This window comes from Nestor notabilis, unplaced genomic scaffold, assembly GCF_000696875.1.
Source record: "Nestor notabilis isolate BGI_N333 unplaced genomic scaffold, ASM69687v1 scaffold3314, whole genome shotgun sequence".
Classification (NCBI taxonomy): domain Eukaryota; kingdom Metazoa; phylum Chordata; class Aves; order Psittaciformes; family Psittacidae; genus Nestor; species Nestor notabilis.
Genome location: NW_009926691.1, coordinates 59,420 through 72,043, shown reverse-complemented (window position 1 = coordinate 72,043; position 12,624 = coordinate 59,420). Strand labels below are relative to the sequence as shown.

Here is a 12,624-nt window from a genome sequence, read left to right as displayed (position 1 = left end):
GAATGCCGGTGAGAACATCTTTGATCTAAGAATGTGACACATTATATTCTGAATAATTTAAACTGCAGCACATATGGGTAGGCATTTGCCAGGCCATTTAGAATTGAGTAAATTGGAATTACCATCTTAAATCCATGAGAAAACACTGGTTAGCAAGGAAATGAAACAAGCTTAGGGAGGGAGTGAAATAAACAGCTTTGAACAGGGAATCAGGTAACTTTGAGCTAATTTAATATTTCACTAATGCCACTTTGTTTCTTTCCCACAGAGGGATATACATCGTTTATAAAGATGGAGATGTTGATAATCCAATGGTTAAAGAGAGGGTCTGGCAAAATAGTGACTTCAACTTTGATAATGTTCTCTCTGCTATGATGGCCCTTTTTACAGTATCGACTTTTGAAGGCTGGCCAGCGTGAGTGAATTCTCCTTGTATTCACAGCATTGCTAAAAGATTGTTACATTTTCCAGAACAGTTCTCTGTCATTTACCAGCCATTTGTGGGCAACAAAGCAGTCTTAAGTGATGGTATGAAAAGTTATTAATGGAGGAAGGAAATAAACCTACTATCCTTCTGAATCTGTGCACTTTCTCTGTACTTCTTCAGTCACCTTTATCTATAAAGGGCAAACTTATATTGTCTGATTCCTAATCTTGCAGCTACTTCTTCTATAATGAGCTATTCTTTAGCTCTGATGGAAGTATTCCTCTTAAAGGTTTATCCGTCAATGCCCTTTAAATAACACTGATATGAAACTTTTAGGCATTCAAGTAAAACTGTTACTAAAAAGTCAGTACACTGCATAGAGAAACCCAGGAAGAGCAAACTGGCATTCACTGTTTCCCTAAATGAGAAAAGTCTTAAAGGCTAGCTTTATGTGGGGGTTAAAAATAAAAAATACAGACATCTGGTTGTATTACCTGGATTCTTTTGGAAAAAAGCATATAGCATTGTGTGGTGTGATTTTTCTGGGTTTGATATGCTTTGCAAGCACTGTCAGTACCTAGGAAAGGATAATGGTAAACAGCAGCATTTCTGAAACCTGTCCTTTGAGTTTGAATATTTTACTCTTTCGTCATTTTTATACTAATAAAGGTCCAATTGTGTTTGTTTTTCAGGCTGCTGTACAAAGCCATTGATTCAAATGGCGAGAATGTAGGACCTGTATACAACTACAGAGTAGAGATCTCCATTTTTTTCATCATCTATATCATCATTATTGCTTTCTTTATGATGAACATATTTGTGGGGTTTGTGATTGTTACATTCCAGGAACAGGGAGAACAAGAGTATAAGAACTGTGAGCTGGACAAAAATCAGGTTAAAATAAATATTGAACTCTTAACTTTTGAAAGTACTTGGTTTTTATTTATGCATGAAGAGCTTCCATTCTGCTTTGGGTCAGAAGAGGGCACCAAACACATATCTTGGTAAAAATACTGACTCTGTAAATGCTATCAACTGGTATTCAGGTCATTGCATGTACCTCTTTACATAAGCCCAACGTATCAGTCTTTTTGTTGTGAACAGTGTTACATTAAGCTTGTTAGCTTCTTAGTGTCTCATTTGTTGGTGTCACATTAATAAGAAGAGATGAATCCATGATATTCCTAAGTATGTGACATGATTTTGCACACCAATTTAGCTGAACTATTGGGAATAACATTTCCTCAGTAATTATTTAGCTGACTCCAGGGTTTTATACTACAGTTAAAATGGTGGTTGAAGACATGCATGACTCATAGATCAATAGATCAGTTAATGGTCATGCTGTTTACTATACATATTACATATATATAATCTGTGTAGTATAGTACTACGCTGCATAAAAAGGTGAAGCACTTCAGAATGTCCAGGAGCATTATTTGATTCTTTGTATGTGGCTGAGTAGTATATATATACAGTTAAGAATAATCAAATGAGGATGGGTAGGCTACTTGTTTACTTTAGTAATACTACCTAAAAAAAACCCCTACGTGAAGTAGATAGGCTGCTTGTTTTTAAGACATATTTAACAATTTGGCCTTATTAATTATATTAACAGTTGGTTAACTGTTAGGTACAGTCTGTCAATTTTTTATGTATTTGCTTTTACAGCGGCAGTGCGTAGAATATGCCTTGAAGGCACGTCCTCTTCGTAGATATATTCCAAAAAATCCTTACCAGTACAAGTTCTGGTATGTGGTGAATTCTACTGGATTTGAATACATCATGTTTGTCCTCATCATGCTGAACACACTTTGCTTGGCTATGCAGGTAGGAAAACCAGAAGCCTTTTTGAAGCTGTTGGCATAAATAGCAGGGAATGATATGCCTTTAATTTATAGCAACCTCTATTTTTTTATGAAGTGAAATATGAAAAGCAAGCACCTCTGATCATAGTACTCTCCTGTGGCATATTCTAGTCTGTTCTTCAGTTCTCTGAAGTCAAATTGTTTAAAGCAGCTTGGTGTTTATAAAGATCTTCGTAATCTAATCAAGACCTTTGAGCTTTATTTTGTACCTGCAGTGTAATTTAATTTATATATGTGTGTATTCCTAAGATTAGCCATGTGCAAGAAAATCTGAAAAGTCTAATTTTGTTAGCAAAGATTTCCTCAACCCCTTAGATTCTTTTACTTAGTATATTCTTTTATGCAGTGCCTTTAAACATTATTCCACCTCTGTGTAGTTTCTGTACTTGTTCTGCGATAATTTTGTATATGAGCTACTCCATATTTGGTTGGATTGGACAAGATGATCTTTAAAGGTTGCTTCCCAAACCATTCTATGACATTTCTATCATCTGTGTCTGTATCTTCAGAGGTTTAAAAACTTAGTATATGAAACAACTCTAGTTTTGTGTGTTAATGCAAACCTCACGCGAACATGTTTTCGTATATTAGCTTTGTATCTATATATACACTTGTGTGTATTTTTTCATGTTTTTACTTTTTCTACTTTATTCATGACATTCTTTACCACTTACTTCTCCTATGTATTTTCCAAGTTGTCTCTTTCTTTACTCTAGTATTTTAGATATTGATGTGAAAAAGAATGGTTCAAATTCAGTTTACAAAAGCATTCTACCTTTTTCAGTAAACTTGCATGCACTATCGTTTTAAAAATATCACTCCTGCACATTCTGTGTTATTCTGTGTAGGCTTTCTAAGCAAGTGGGACACAAGGTTATGCAATCTTAAAACCTAGAATATAAAACTTGTGAAACTGCTGTTGTGTAATACTCCTTTTTTGAGGAACAGTTTCCTCTCAAAACCATCTCTCTAGAGATTCCCTTAGGATGTAGAGGAATGACAATTTTGTTCCACTCAGTGCCAAAATAGAATAGATTTAAACCACTCAATTCTTGACCAGACATATTCAGCTAGTCTTGTATAAGTGTATATTATAAACACTTTGAGAAAATATTTTCCTGTGTTGCATTTTTGCCAACTTTGTCTTTAGCTGCTTACTTTCACTTGATATTTTAAAGCCTTTACTTTTAAAAGTGTTGTATTTTTCATCCACAGCACTATGGACAGTCTAAGCTCTTTAATGATGCAATGGACATTATGAATATGGTTTTCACAGGAGTGTTCACTGTTGAAATGGTTTTGAAACTGATTGCATTCAAACCCAAGGTAAGTGTTAGATAAGCTTTAATTCAGTCATCACCACAGGAATATAGCTATATACACTATATACACTAGCTATATATTATGCAAAGAACAAAAAGAACCTATGTTTCCCACATTTATCTGTAGAAATGTTAGTCTGATAATATGTATATATGTAACTCCAGGAAATGAAATGCAGATATCGGAAAAAATATTACAAAGTGGTTGATGAGGTCTAGAATATTTAGAGGTAATGAAAATGTCCCTTTATAAATCAGATAAACTACTTCCTGTTACAAGCATTACTGCTTCTGCTATTTGCGGTACTAAATTCATAAATTTATGCTAAGTTAATCTCCAGTAAAGATCTGTATATTTCCTATTCTAAAATACAAAGGTATTTCTTTATAAAATATAGTCAAGTACTACAAACATACCCATAAATAATTTGCATATTCAATAGCCTTTTTTAGAGTTTCATTTTCCGTTATACATACACTATATTTGTATGGGCGCTCCACAGTGAGTAGTTGATTCCTTGCCTTAAAGGGACACTGTCAAAATGAATAATGCAGACACATTTTCAAAGGTAGATTGCAAAAGAAACTGATAACTATAGTTACTAACTGAAAAAGAAGATGCAAATCAGACTGTAACAGTTAATGCAGTCTTTCTGTTCATTTCTCGTACTGCATTTATGACAGTGCACATGTTGATAATAAAAAACTGACATAAATTTTGTTTTCAGTACAATGAAATTAAAGTTCGTTCTGGGCTTATATTTATGTAAATAAGTAAAGTGTGGTCACTTTCTATACATGGAATTTTAAAAAAGCCAGACATGCCATTTGAATTGTACTGATCTCACCACCTAAGGCTGGTGTTTTTCATTTCCACTGCCCTTCTTTTAAAGTAATTAGGATATCTGCATCTGTAATTGACTGTGAGCTGTGCCCTTTCCTGGTGTTCAGTGATCTGTATGACTCTAGGTTGTGTGGGCAATCTTACTCTAGCTTTAAACAAGCTAGTTCTCATACAGCAACATAAGTCATGGCTGCCCAGAGCTCAGCGCGGGGTAGATGTATAACTGCATTCCAGGTTTTCAAAACTATCTGTTCAGTTTGTATTTTGTCACAAGCTCTGCTGTGGAGCCTGATTTAAAGCTAGCTTGTATTTGCCTGCAGAAACAAATTATCACTTGAGGTCTGGTGTTGAGATGTGAAGTGTGGAGTTCTGGGTGAATGCTTACCCACTCTCCCGTAGTCTTGCTCTGCACTGTCCAGTCTATTGTACATTTCTAATGAATTTATTTGTATTTTTGTGTCACCTATCTCATTCAAATGCTAAGGATTTCACATTAAAAATAACACAATATGAGGCCCCTGAGGAGATAGCTCAGATATGTGGACCACAGTGTCATGAGTATGCTGATTGTGTTTCCTGATTTGTATTTCCTGTTCTATATCCTTGTTTCACACTGAAGTTTCAGAAGACTTTGCTGCATTCTATCATCTGCTCTTTGAAAGAAGATTGTGAATCCTTGTATGGTTCTGCGTGCACTTGTGACTGTAGTCAGAAATAGCAGCTAATGCAAAATATAGTGGTCTTATCATAAGTGTATAAATCACAGTGCTCCATTCGTATTAAGGACTTCCTGCTCATTATCAAATGCAATGTCTTAATAACGGTCTCTTAAGACTTTGTAGAATTTGAGTTTTAACTCTGTTGCAACATGCTTTCTATCTGATTGGATGCTTCTACTGTGAGAGATCCCTGGATCTGAACACTGGCAGTTTGAAGGGCAACATTCAGTGAAAGGTCCTCATTTCCTGAATTTCATTCCCCTCTAGATGCAGAACACCTTAAACCTGTTAATTAGCAGGACAAGGTTAAAAGGCTATAGTACTAATCAGACTTCTGACTGAGATTAATTACCAGGGAGTTAAATATCTCTAAGGTTGTTCCTGTTCTTCTTTGAAGATTTGAACTTTTTTAATAGATACCATTAAAAAAAAACCCACCTTTTTGCAATATATATTACATAGTTCAGTAATTGAAAATCAGCTGTCAGTCTTAAAGCAGAATGTGAATGTCTTTTAGTAATCTAAATTTTAAACTAGGTACGTGCTTAAAACAATGAATTACTATAACTTATATTAAGATTTAATAATAGTAGGAACAATCTGAAACCCAACTTAATGTTTCGCTTTAGGGTCTCTGAGGAAAGGCTGATTCATTTCCTCCTCGTTTGTGTCACTGGTGGGTTTCTTAGTCTAGTCTGGCAGAATGGACAGTTTTGTTTATCAATTTAGTGCATATAAAAAATCATCACATAAAACCTCCCTTACCCTTTAAAATTAAGCAGAAAAACATGTTAGATTTTATCTCATCTGCTTGACAGTGTCCCCTTAATATGCTGACAAAAATCCTGTGAAAACTGTGATCTTTTGGTTTCACTGGTCATGCAAATGTAAGACTTCTATAAATTATTGATAATCTTACTCTGATATTGTGTTATTTAAAACCAAGGTACTGCAGACTGCCTTCCAGCTCTGGAATGTATAAAACTTGGATAAGAGATAGATACTAAAAGTGATGCTGAATGTCTGGCACACTTCTTGACTGGGAGATTGGAACACACAGTACTTTACAGAATGAGGCCCGAAACTTGTTAACAGAGTACTAAAAGGACTAAAATATTTCTGTGATAGATCTATAGAGACATATTTTGGTGTTAATTCTCTATGCCTACGTACTCCCCAGGATCTGTGATTTTATCCTTCAGCATTTCTTAATGAACAAATTTTTCATAATGTAAGTTAAAAGAGCAGGCATTTTTTTCTTCACATTGTTCTTCACGTTTGCTAAAATCTGTTCCTTAGCATGGTTTAGTACAGCACAAAACAAAATACAGCTATGAAATCTAAAATAATCCATCAACACCTACCATATGTACAGCTTTGTGATAGCTAGCTGTTACTTAAACTTGTAATGATTTTCCATGTCGTTTTACATCAGATTTTTGTAAGAAAAAAGGAAAGATGGCTAGTAAGTGAATTGATCTTGGGTCATTGCAGTGGTGAAAACAACTTATTTGCATGATGTTTATTTGCTGTGACTTGTCCATTCCTCCCTTTTCCAAAACCATCTTTATTTTCTCTTAGTTTTTGTTTCTTTGTATGCTTTTGCTTTACATATTACTTTGAACAATATTTGTCTATACTGATGGAAAAGGTTTCATAAAATAAATGTGTATTTTAGCTATATTGAATCAAAATATGAATTTGTTTTTTCAGTGCTTTATATTGTAGCATGTCTAGTACAGTAACTTTTTCTGTAGCTGAAATTACCCTTTATTTGAAGGACCTTTTCTGGTTCTCATTGTTGTAGAGGAAGATGGATGGCACATCTGAGGATTGTGCTGATTATCAGTTTGCTGTTTGCCAGTAGTCTCTTGTTCTATGTATGTATATAAATACCACTATTTTAAAATCAAGAAAGAAACTTCTTTTAAGTAAGAGAAATAAAGAATATGAATGATCAGGAGGAATATTATGAGAGTAGCTCCCCTTCTTTAGTTGGCAGTTGCTAATCTCTTTAGGATTATAAATTTGAGTATTGTTGAGGTTGTTCAGCGTGATGTTTAGTAGAGATTTTGGGGATGGCTTGTTCTTGTCATGCAGGATGAGGAAGGAGGAGCAATAGGCAATTATGCAGGAGCTCAGAAATTGATGTTTTCATTCAGGAAGCCAAATCCATGAACACTGGCTTTTGCCCCAAGATTGGAATTGATGATTAATTGAAAAGAACCAAAGCATGTGGCACAAAGGGCTGTGGTGATAATCATACTCTGATCTGTTTTCCTCTTAAAACCCTTCCTTAAATGAGGGAATGATTATAGCAATTTATGCTTTAGAAGAGCTGAGAGAGTAGCATGAGAAACATAATGAGGCTTTCCTGACCTTGCTCAATGCTTACTCGCCTAGAATACACTGTAGAGCTGTTGTCTTCTGTAGCAGCTCTCTTGCAGTCTCCAAGACCAAGATTCCACATGAAAATCGCTTTTTCTTTTTTCAAATAGCAAGGCACTCAAGTGTAACCTTTAATCTGTGAAGTTACTAAACATTCTAATGCTTTAAAATCTTGAGAAAAGTATTGCCCAATTCCGAAAAATATTGTAGCTGATTTTGCGTTTCTGTGCTAACACCACATATAACAAATTACTCAGCTAAAAGTATCTTAAACAGTGTAATAATAAGTGTAACTAGACATAAGGTTAGATTAGCACACTTGTAATTTTAAACATTTTTCTAAATTTATTTTCAGTAGTGACTGACAAGTTAGTAATTTTAAACTGATTATCAAGAAAGGAGAATACACGTGTACCAAATGTACATATCAGCCTTTGTCACGTAATGCACATTTCTTAGTCATGGTTGGCTGATAAATTAATTTGTCTGAATGTGAAAAAGGACAAGTTCAGAAATTTTTGCAGTGCTGAATCTATGTAATAACTAGGCGAAATCCATGTATTGCAGAAAATCTGCATCTCTTGGCTCTGTAGAGTTCCCCTAAACAGAGTAATACATCATGATTTGTTCCCAGTGCAGAGTGATCCTGGAACCTACCTCAAGGTTTCTTCTGAAATATCTTTTTTTCTCAAACATGGAGTTTGGATGCAAATAGACAGCTAATTGCATGATAGCACGTTATAACAATTTGCAGCCCGGTGTGCCAGTAAAGTACATATAGGGAATATATTTAAAGCCATAAGATGTCAGAAGGGAGACTATAAAAATGAATTTTCAGACATTGGAACGGCTGCATTAAAAGCATTAAGAAACTGTTCCAAGATGTGATGGTTCCTAGCACTGAGTTCACTGGTTACAGAATCAGGCCCTGACTGCAAATGTAGTGTGAATTCCTTTATTAGAGGTAGTTTATGAATAGAAGATGAAATAAGCTTTCTAATATTTATGCACAGTTCAGCATTAATTGTGCATTATTAACCAGTGATGAGCTTTTACCCAGTGAATATTTTTACCAGTCACTTAGATAGGACTATCATAAAGTCATTAATGTTAAGGAGGTTTCAATTGGCTTGGTCTTGTAGAAATATTATTAAAGGGATTTTGTCATGTTGCTTAGGTTAATAAGGTTAGAATTTTTTAGCCTTTCTAGAAGTCCAAAATCAATTTTGGTTGGTGGCTTGCTTGCCAACATTGTGCTTATACGATGGTGTACTATGCATGTGTACTGCGTGTGTGTGTGCGCGTGTGTCTGTGTGTGTGTCTGTACATGTATATATATAAAGTATATATATACACACACATGCACATATATGTTGCTTTTCCTTCAGTAGGCAATATTGTTTGTTTTGTTTTGTTTTCTCATTAGACACCAGGTTTTGTTTAACTAATTTCTGTTTATGCAAAACTAAACAGAAGTATGCAAATATTTGACATTTCATGTGTAATCACAAACGTTTGCACCCTGCCTGCTCTGTTCAGGGCTATTTTAGTGATGCCTGGAATACGTTTGACTCCCTCATCGTTATTGGCAGCATAGTAGACGTCGTTCTCAGTGAAGCTGATGTGAGTATACCCCAGCTTACTTTCCCCAGTCCCTACTTCTCTTTCTCTGTCTCCCCACTATTTCCATCATCTGGACAAGTCACAGATTTTGATCTGATGTTTCTAAAGTTTGAGTACAGACCAGTCATGGGTCAATTATGTTGATATGGGAAATAAATAGCCTTTTTTTTCTGCCAATTTTTTTTAGCTATGAAAGGGAAAGATGAGATTGTATAGTGGTACATCAGAGAAGCCTAGAGTGTTTCTGTGTTATAACGCTGTCCTTTTCTTCTCTTTTTTTCTGTTTGTGTTTTTCTCTTGGTCTCTTTCTGCTGAATGCTTGTCCTAACAGCACTATTTCACTGATGCATGGAACACTTTTGATGCCTTAATTGTTGTTGGTAGCGTCGTTGATATTGCTATAACAGAAGTTAATGTAAGTAGCAATTGTTCATGCACTAAAAAGTAATTGCTGTCATCAAGAAATACAGAAAATGTAAACTTTGTCCCCCAAAATCCTGTTTTAGAAAAGTATGTTTTATCCTGGAATCAAAGACCAAAGCATTGATGTAGATGTTTGTGCAAGCTGTTATTATAAATCTATATACCCATATAGTTGCATATGCATACAGCATAGTGAGACAATGAGGATTGTTTTTCTATATACTTACAGAAAATATTTAAAATATTCTATGTATAAAAAAGGAATTAAGCTTCTGTTACTGTTTTACCCAGTGATTTTTGTAGGTAGGTTGACCAAGATAATTCACGTTTCTGTAAGCTGTTTCAATTGCTCAATTTAACAAAGGATTTTTATTTTTTTTCTGTGGGAGGCTTGGTTTTTAGAGCAATGTTATTCATATCATATGAGGTAGCAGTAGGTGGCTTGTGACAGTACTTGGAAAACTCCATCTTTACACCAGAATTTTGACTGATGGCCATTACACTGTAGGTGTTTGGACAACACAAAGATCCCTTTCCAAGAAAGGAAATAATGTTTTTTTGCCTGTCTTCTGTCTGACTTGCTGGTTTTAACAAGGAAAGCTGTATCTCAAAAATGATACATGAAAGATAACAAAGTATCAGTTCTGTGGTAGGTATGCCAGTGGTTCCCATACTTACATGTTTCTTTGTTTAGCTAGTCAAAATAAAATTTCAGAGGAAAGTGCCTCTTCTCTCTAATGCTTCTCGAGACCTCAAAAAGGGAGACTGAAGAAGATGAGACTTGAAGCCATCCTAGCTCAGGGAGCACACAGACTCGGTAGGTGAGGTCAGCGTATTCCATCTGCTGAAGATCCTACCTGTTTATCATTCTGAGAACCAAGTTATCCAGAAATACCCATGGTGCATTCACATCTTTCCCCTTTATCAAAGAAGAGATTAATCAGAGAAAGCTGGAGATACAAATAGTTGCTCAGTGCTCTTTGAAGATACTTAGCTTGCATGTTCTAGAGCAGTCACAGTTTATGAGCTGGCTAATAACATCACTTTTCTCTGAAATTTGTTTTAGTAAGCTAGACATCTTTTTTTTTTTGTCCCCAGTGGATTTTATTATCGACCCAAATGGTTTCTTTTCAGTGGGATATTTAACATACTTAATTTTAATTAAGTGTTTAAAAATACTTCTGAATTTTAATAAATACTCTTCAGCGGTGAATATTTAAGTTGCAACATTTCTATCATATTTAAAATTTATTTTCCAAAATATGTCAGGAAACCACTTCTTAGGATCACGTTCCTCCAGTCAGAATAGCAGGAATGATACCATTGAAATTATTCCATTTAGACAGTACCTTGATTTTGGAACTGTGAATGCCATGATAATAAAGTTGCCCAGGGACATGGAATTGTATTTGAAAAAAACTGTAATCTGTTCTTGGCATTCCAGGATGAGGAATAAAAAGAACAAATGCACAATTCTCAAGAGTTTGAGGACTCCACAGTTGGTTGGATGAGGTACTGAGCACAAAGTATTGGCAAAAGCATGGGCCATGGTAGGGCAGAGATGAGTAGATAAGGCTGCTGCCAGAGGAAATGGTTCTTATGCTGTGCTCATCCAGGTATCCCTTCAGAGCATATTAGAATCGGCACAGACATCGATTACTGGCAGTAGCTGCTGTTGAGAAACAGTGATGTACATAGTTTTTAATCTTGGGTTCTAGCCTGTTTGGTAAGCCTAGTAATACCTATTATAAATGCATTTCAACCAAATATAGAAAACAAATGTATTCTTTTATCTTTTTTTCTAAGATGGCAGATCTTCAAGCATACACACAGTCTATTAGCCCTCATTAAAAACTTCAGATTCCTATATAAAGGTGCAAATTCTACATTGCCATTTCAAAGAGTAAACACAATCAAAATGATTTTAAGGCTAATTCACCTTAAAATTCCTTTCTGGTTTTATGTTAAACTCACAAACTGACTGCGTTACTGTAAAGAACAGTGGAGGAATGATGTGACAAACTGGGAGCAGAAGGACCTTACCCCATTGCTTAGATTTCAGACTGATTTTGCGCAGTTCTCAGCTAGTGATGGATTTTTCTAGCTGTGAACTGAAGGAACCTGAGCTGACAGGGAGTGTCAGTCAGCACAGAACTGCATTGTCCCATCGAGACAAAGTATAACTACAGTTCATGGAGCAGATTTTTAAAAACTGCTTCTAATTTGTTGGGGGTTTGTGTATGTGTTTGGGCTTCCCCCCCCCCCCCAAAAAAAAGTTTGGTTTTAGACTTTCAGCTCAAGTACTTAACATTTAGCCACTCTGTCCATTCACAGAGCCAATGTGAAGTGTAAAGGAGCATCGTATTTGGGGACAGTAAGAAGACCAATCATTTAAAATAACTTTCCCCAATAATTGCGAAATGTACTTGATTGTGCAGAGATTGAAAAATAGTTCAGATGTACTTCTGTGAGCATAGACAATGCCCCTGTATTTAACCCTGTATTTAACACTGTATGAACAGTGTTGACAGCATTACTTGTAACTGCTCACTGCTGAGCTTTCAGCTGTGAAGAACACTGTTGTTTGAGTAATTCACACAGTTGCTTTGAAAATATTCCAGAGATCAAATAGTGATCTTGAGGAAAGGCAGACATATCAGTCAAAAATTAGCACTGTCATTTCTTAGTTTTTTGTCCTGTACTCACTAGAGAACAAAGGCTCATCTTTGTCTTCTTGTACTGCACAGCAGACTGTTTGTGTACTAAGTATTGTCTGTTTCTGGTCTCTTCCACTTTTTTGTGCTTTGTTCGTGCAAGTCAATAGTGTATTACAGTTTCAGTGTGTTTCTGGGCTTGATTTCCCATTTTCAACATGAAACAGTGAATACTTCTGAGTGTCCAGGGAAATTTCTTAGATTTTTCTTTTACTGTTTTGATTGTACTGAATTATTCCTACTTCATTAGTTTGTGTAAATTTCTGTAATTCAAATGCAGGATTTTAGAATCTTTT

At 35.4% G+C, this 12,624-nt stretch overlaps 1 protein-coding gene across 1 annotated transcript in view; it reads left to right on the top strand.

Annotated features, from left to right (window-relative positions):
* CACNA1D (calcium channel, voltage-dependent, L type, alpha 1D subunit) overlaps positions 1-12,624 on the top strand; it is a gene marked incomplete at its 5' end in the record, with an annotated part of 117,339 nt that overhangs the window by 62,314 nt on the left and 42,401 nt on the right. Inside the window, 7 exons of the mRNA XM_010013655.1 lie at positions 206-213; positions 269-415; positions 1,120-1,321; positions 2,099-2,257; positions 3,511-3,621; positions 6,616-6,645; positions 9,108-9,191. Of these exons, the coding sequence (XP_010011957.1) occupies positions 206-213; positions 269-415; positions 1,120-1,321; positions 2,099-2,257; positions 3,511-3,621; positions 6,616-6,645; positions 9,108-9,191 (741 nt within the window). The remainder of the gene's footprint in view (positions 1-205; positions 214-268; positions 416-1,119; positions 1,322-2,098; positions 2,258-3,510; positions 3,622-6,615; positions 6,646-9,107; positions 9,192-12,624) is intronic.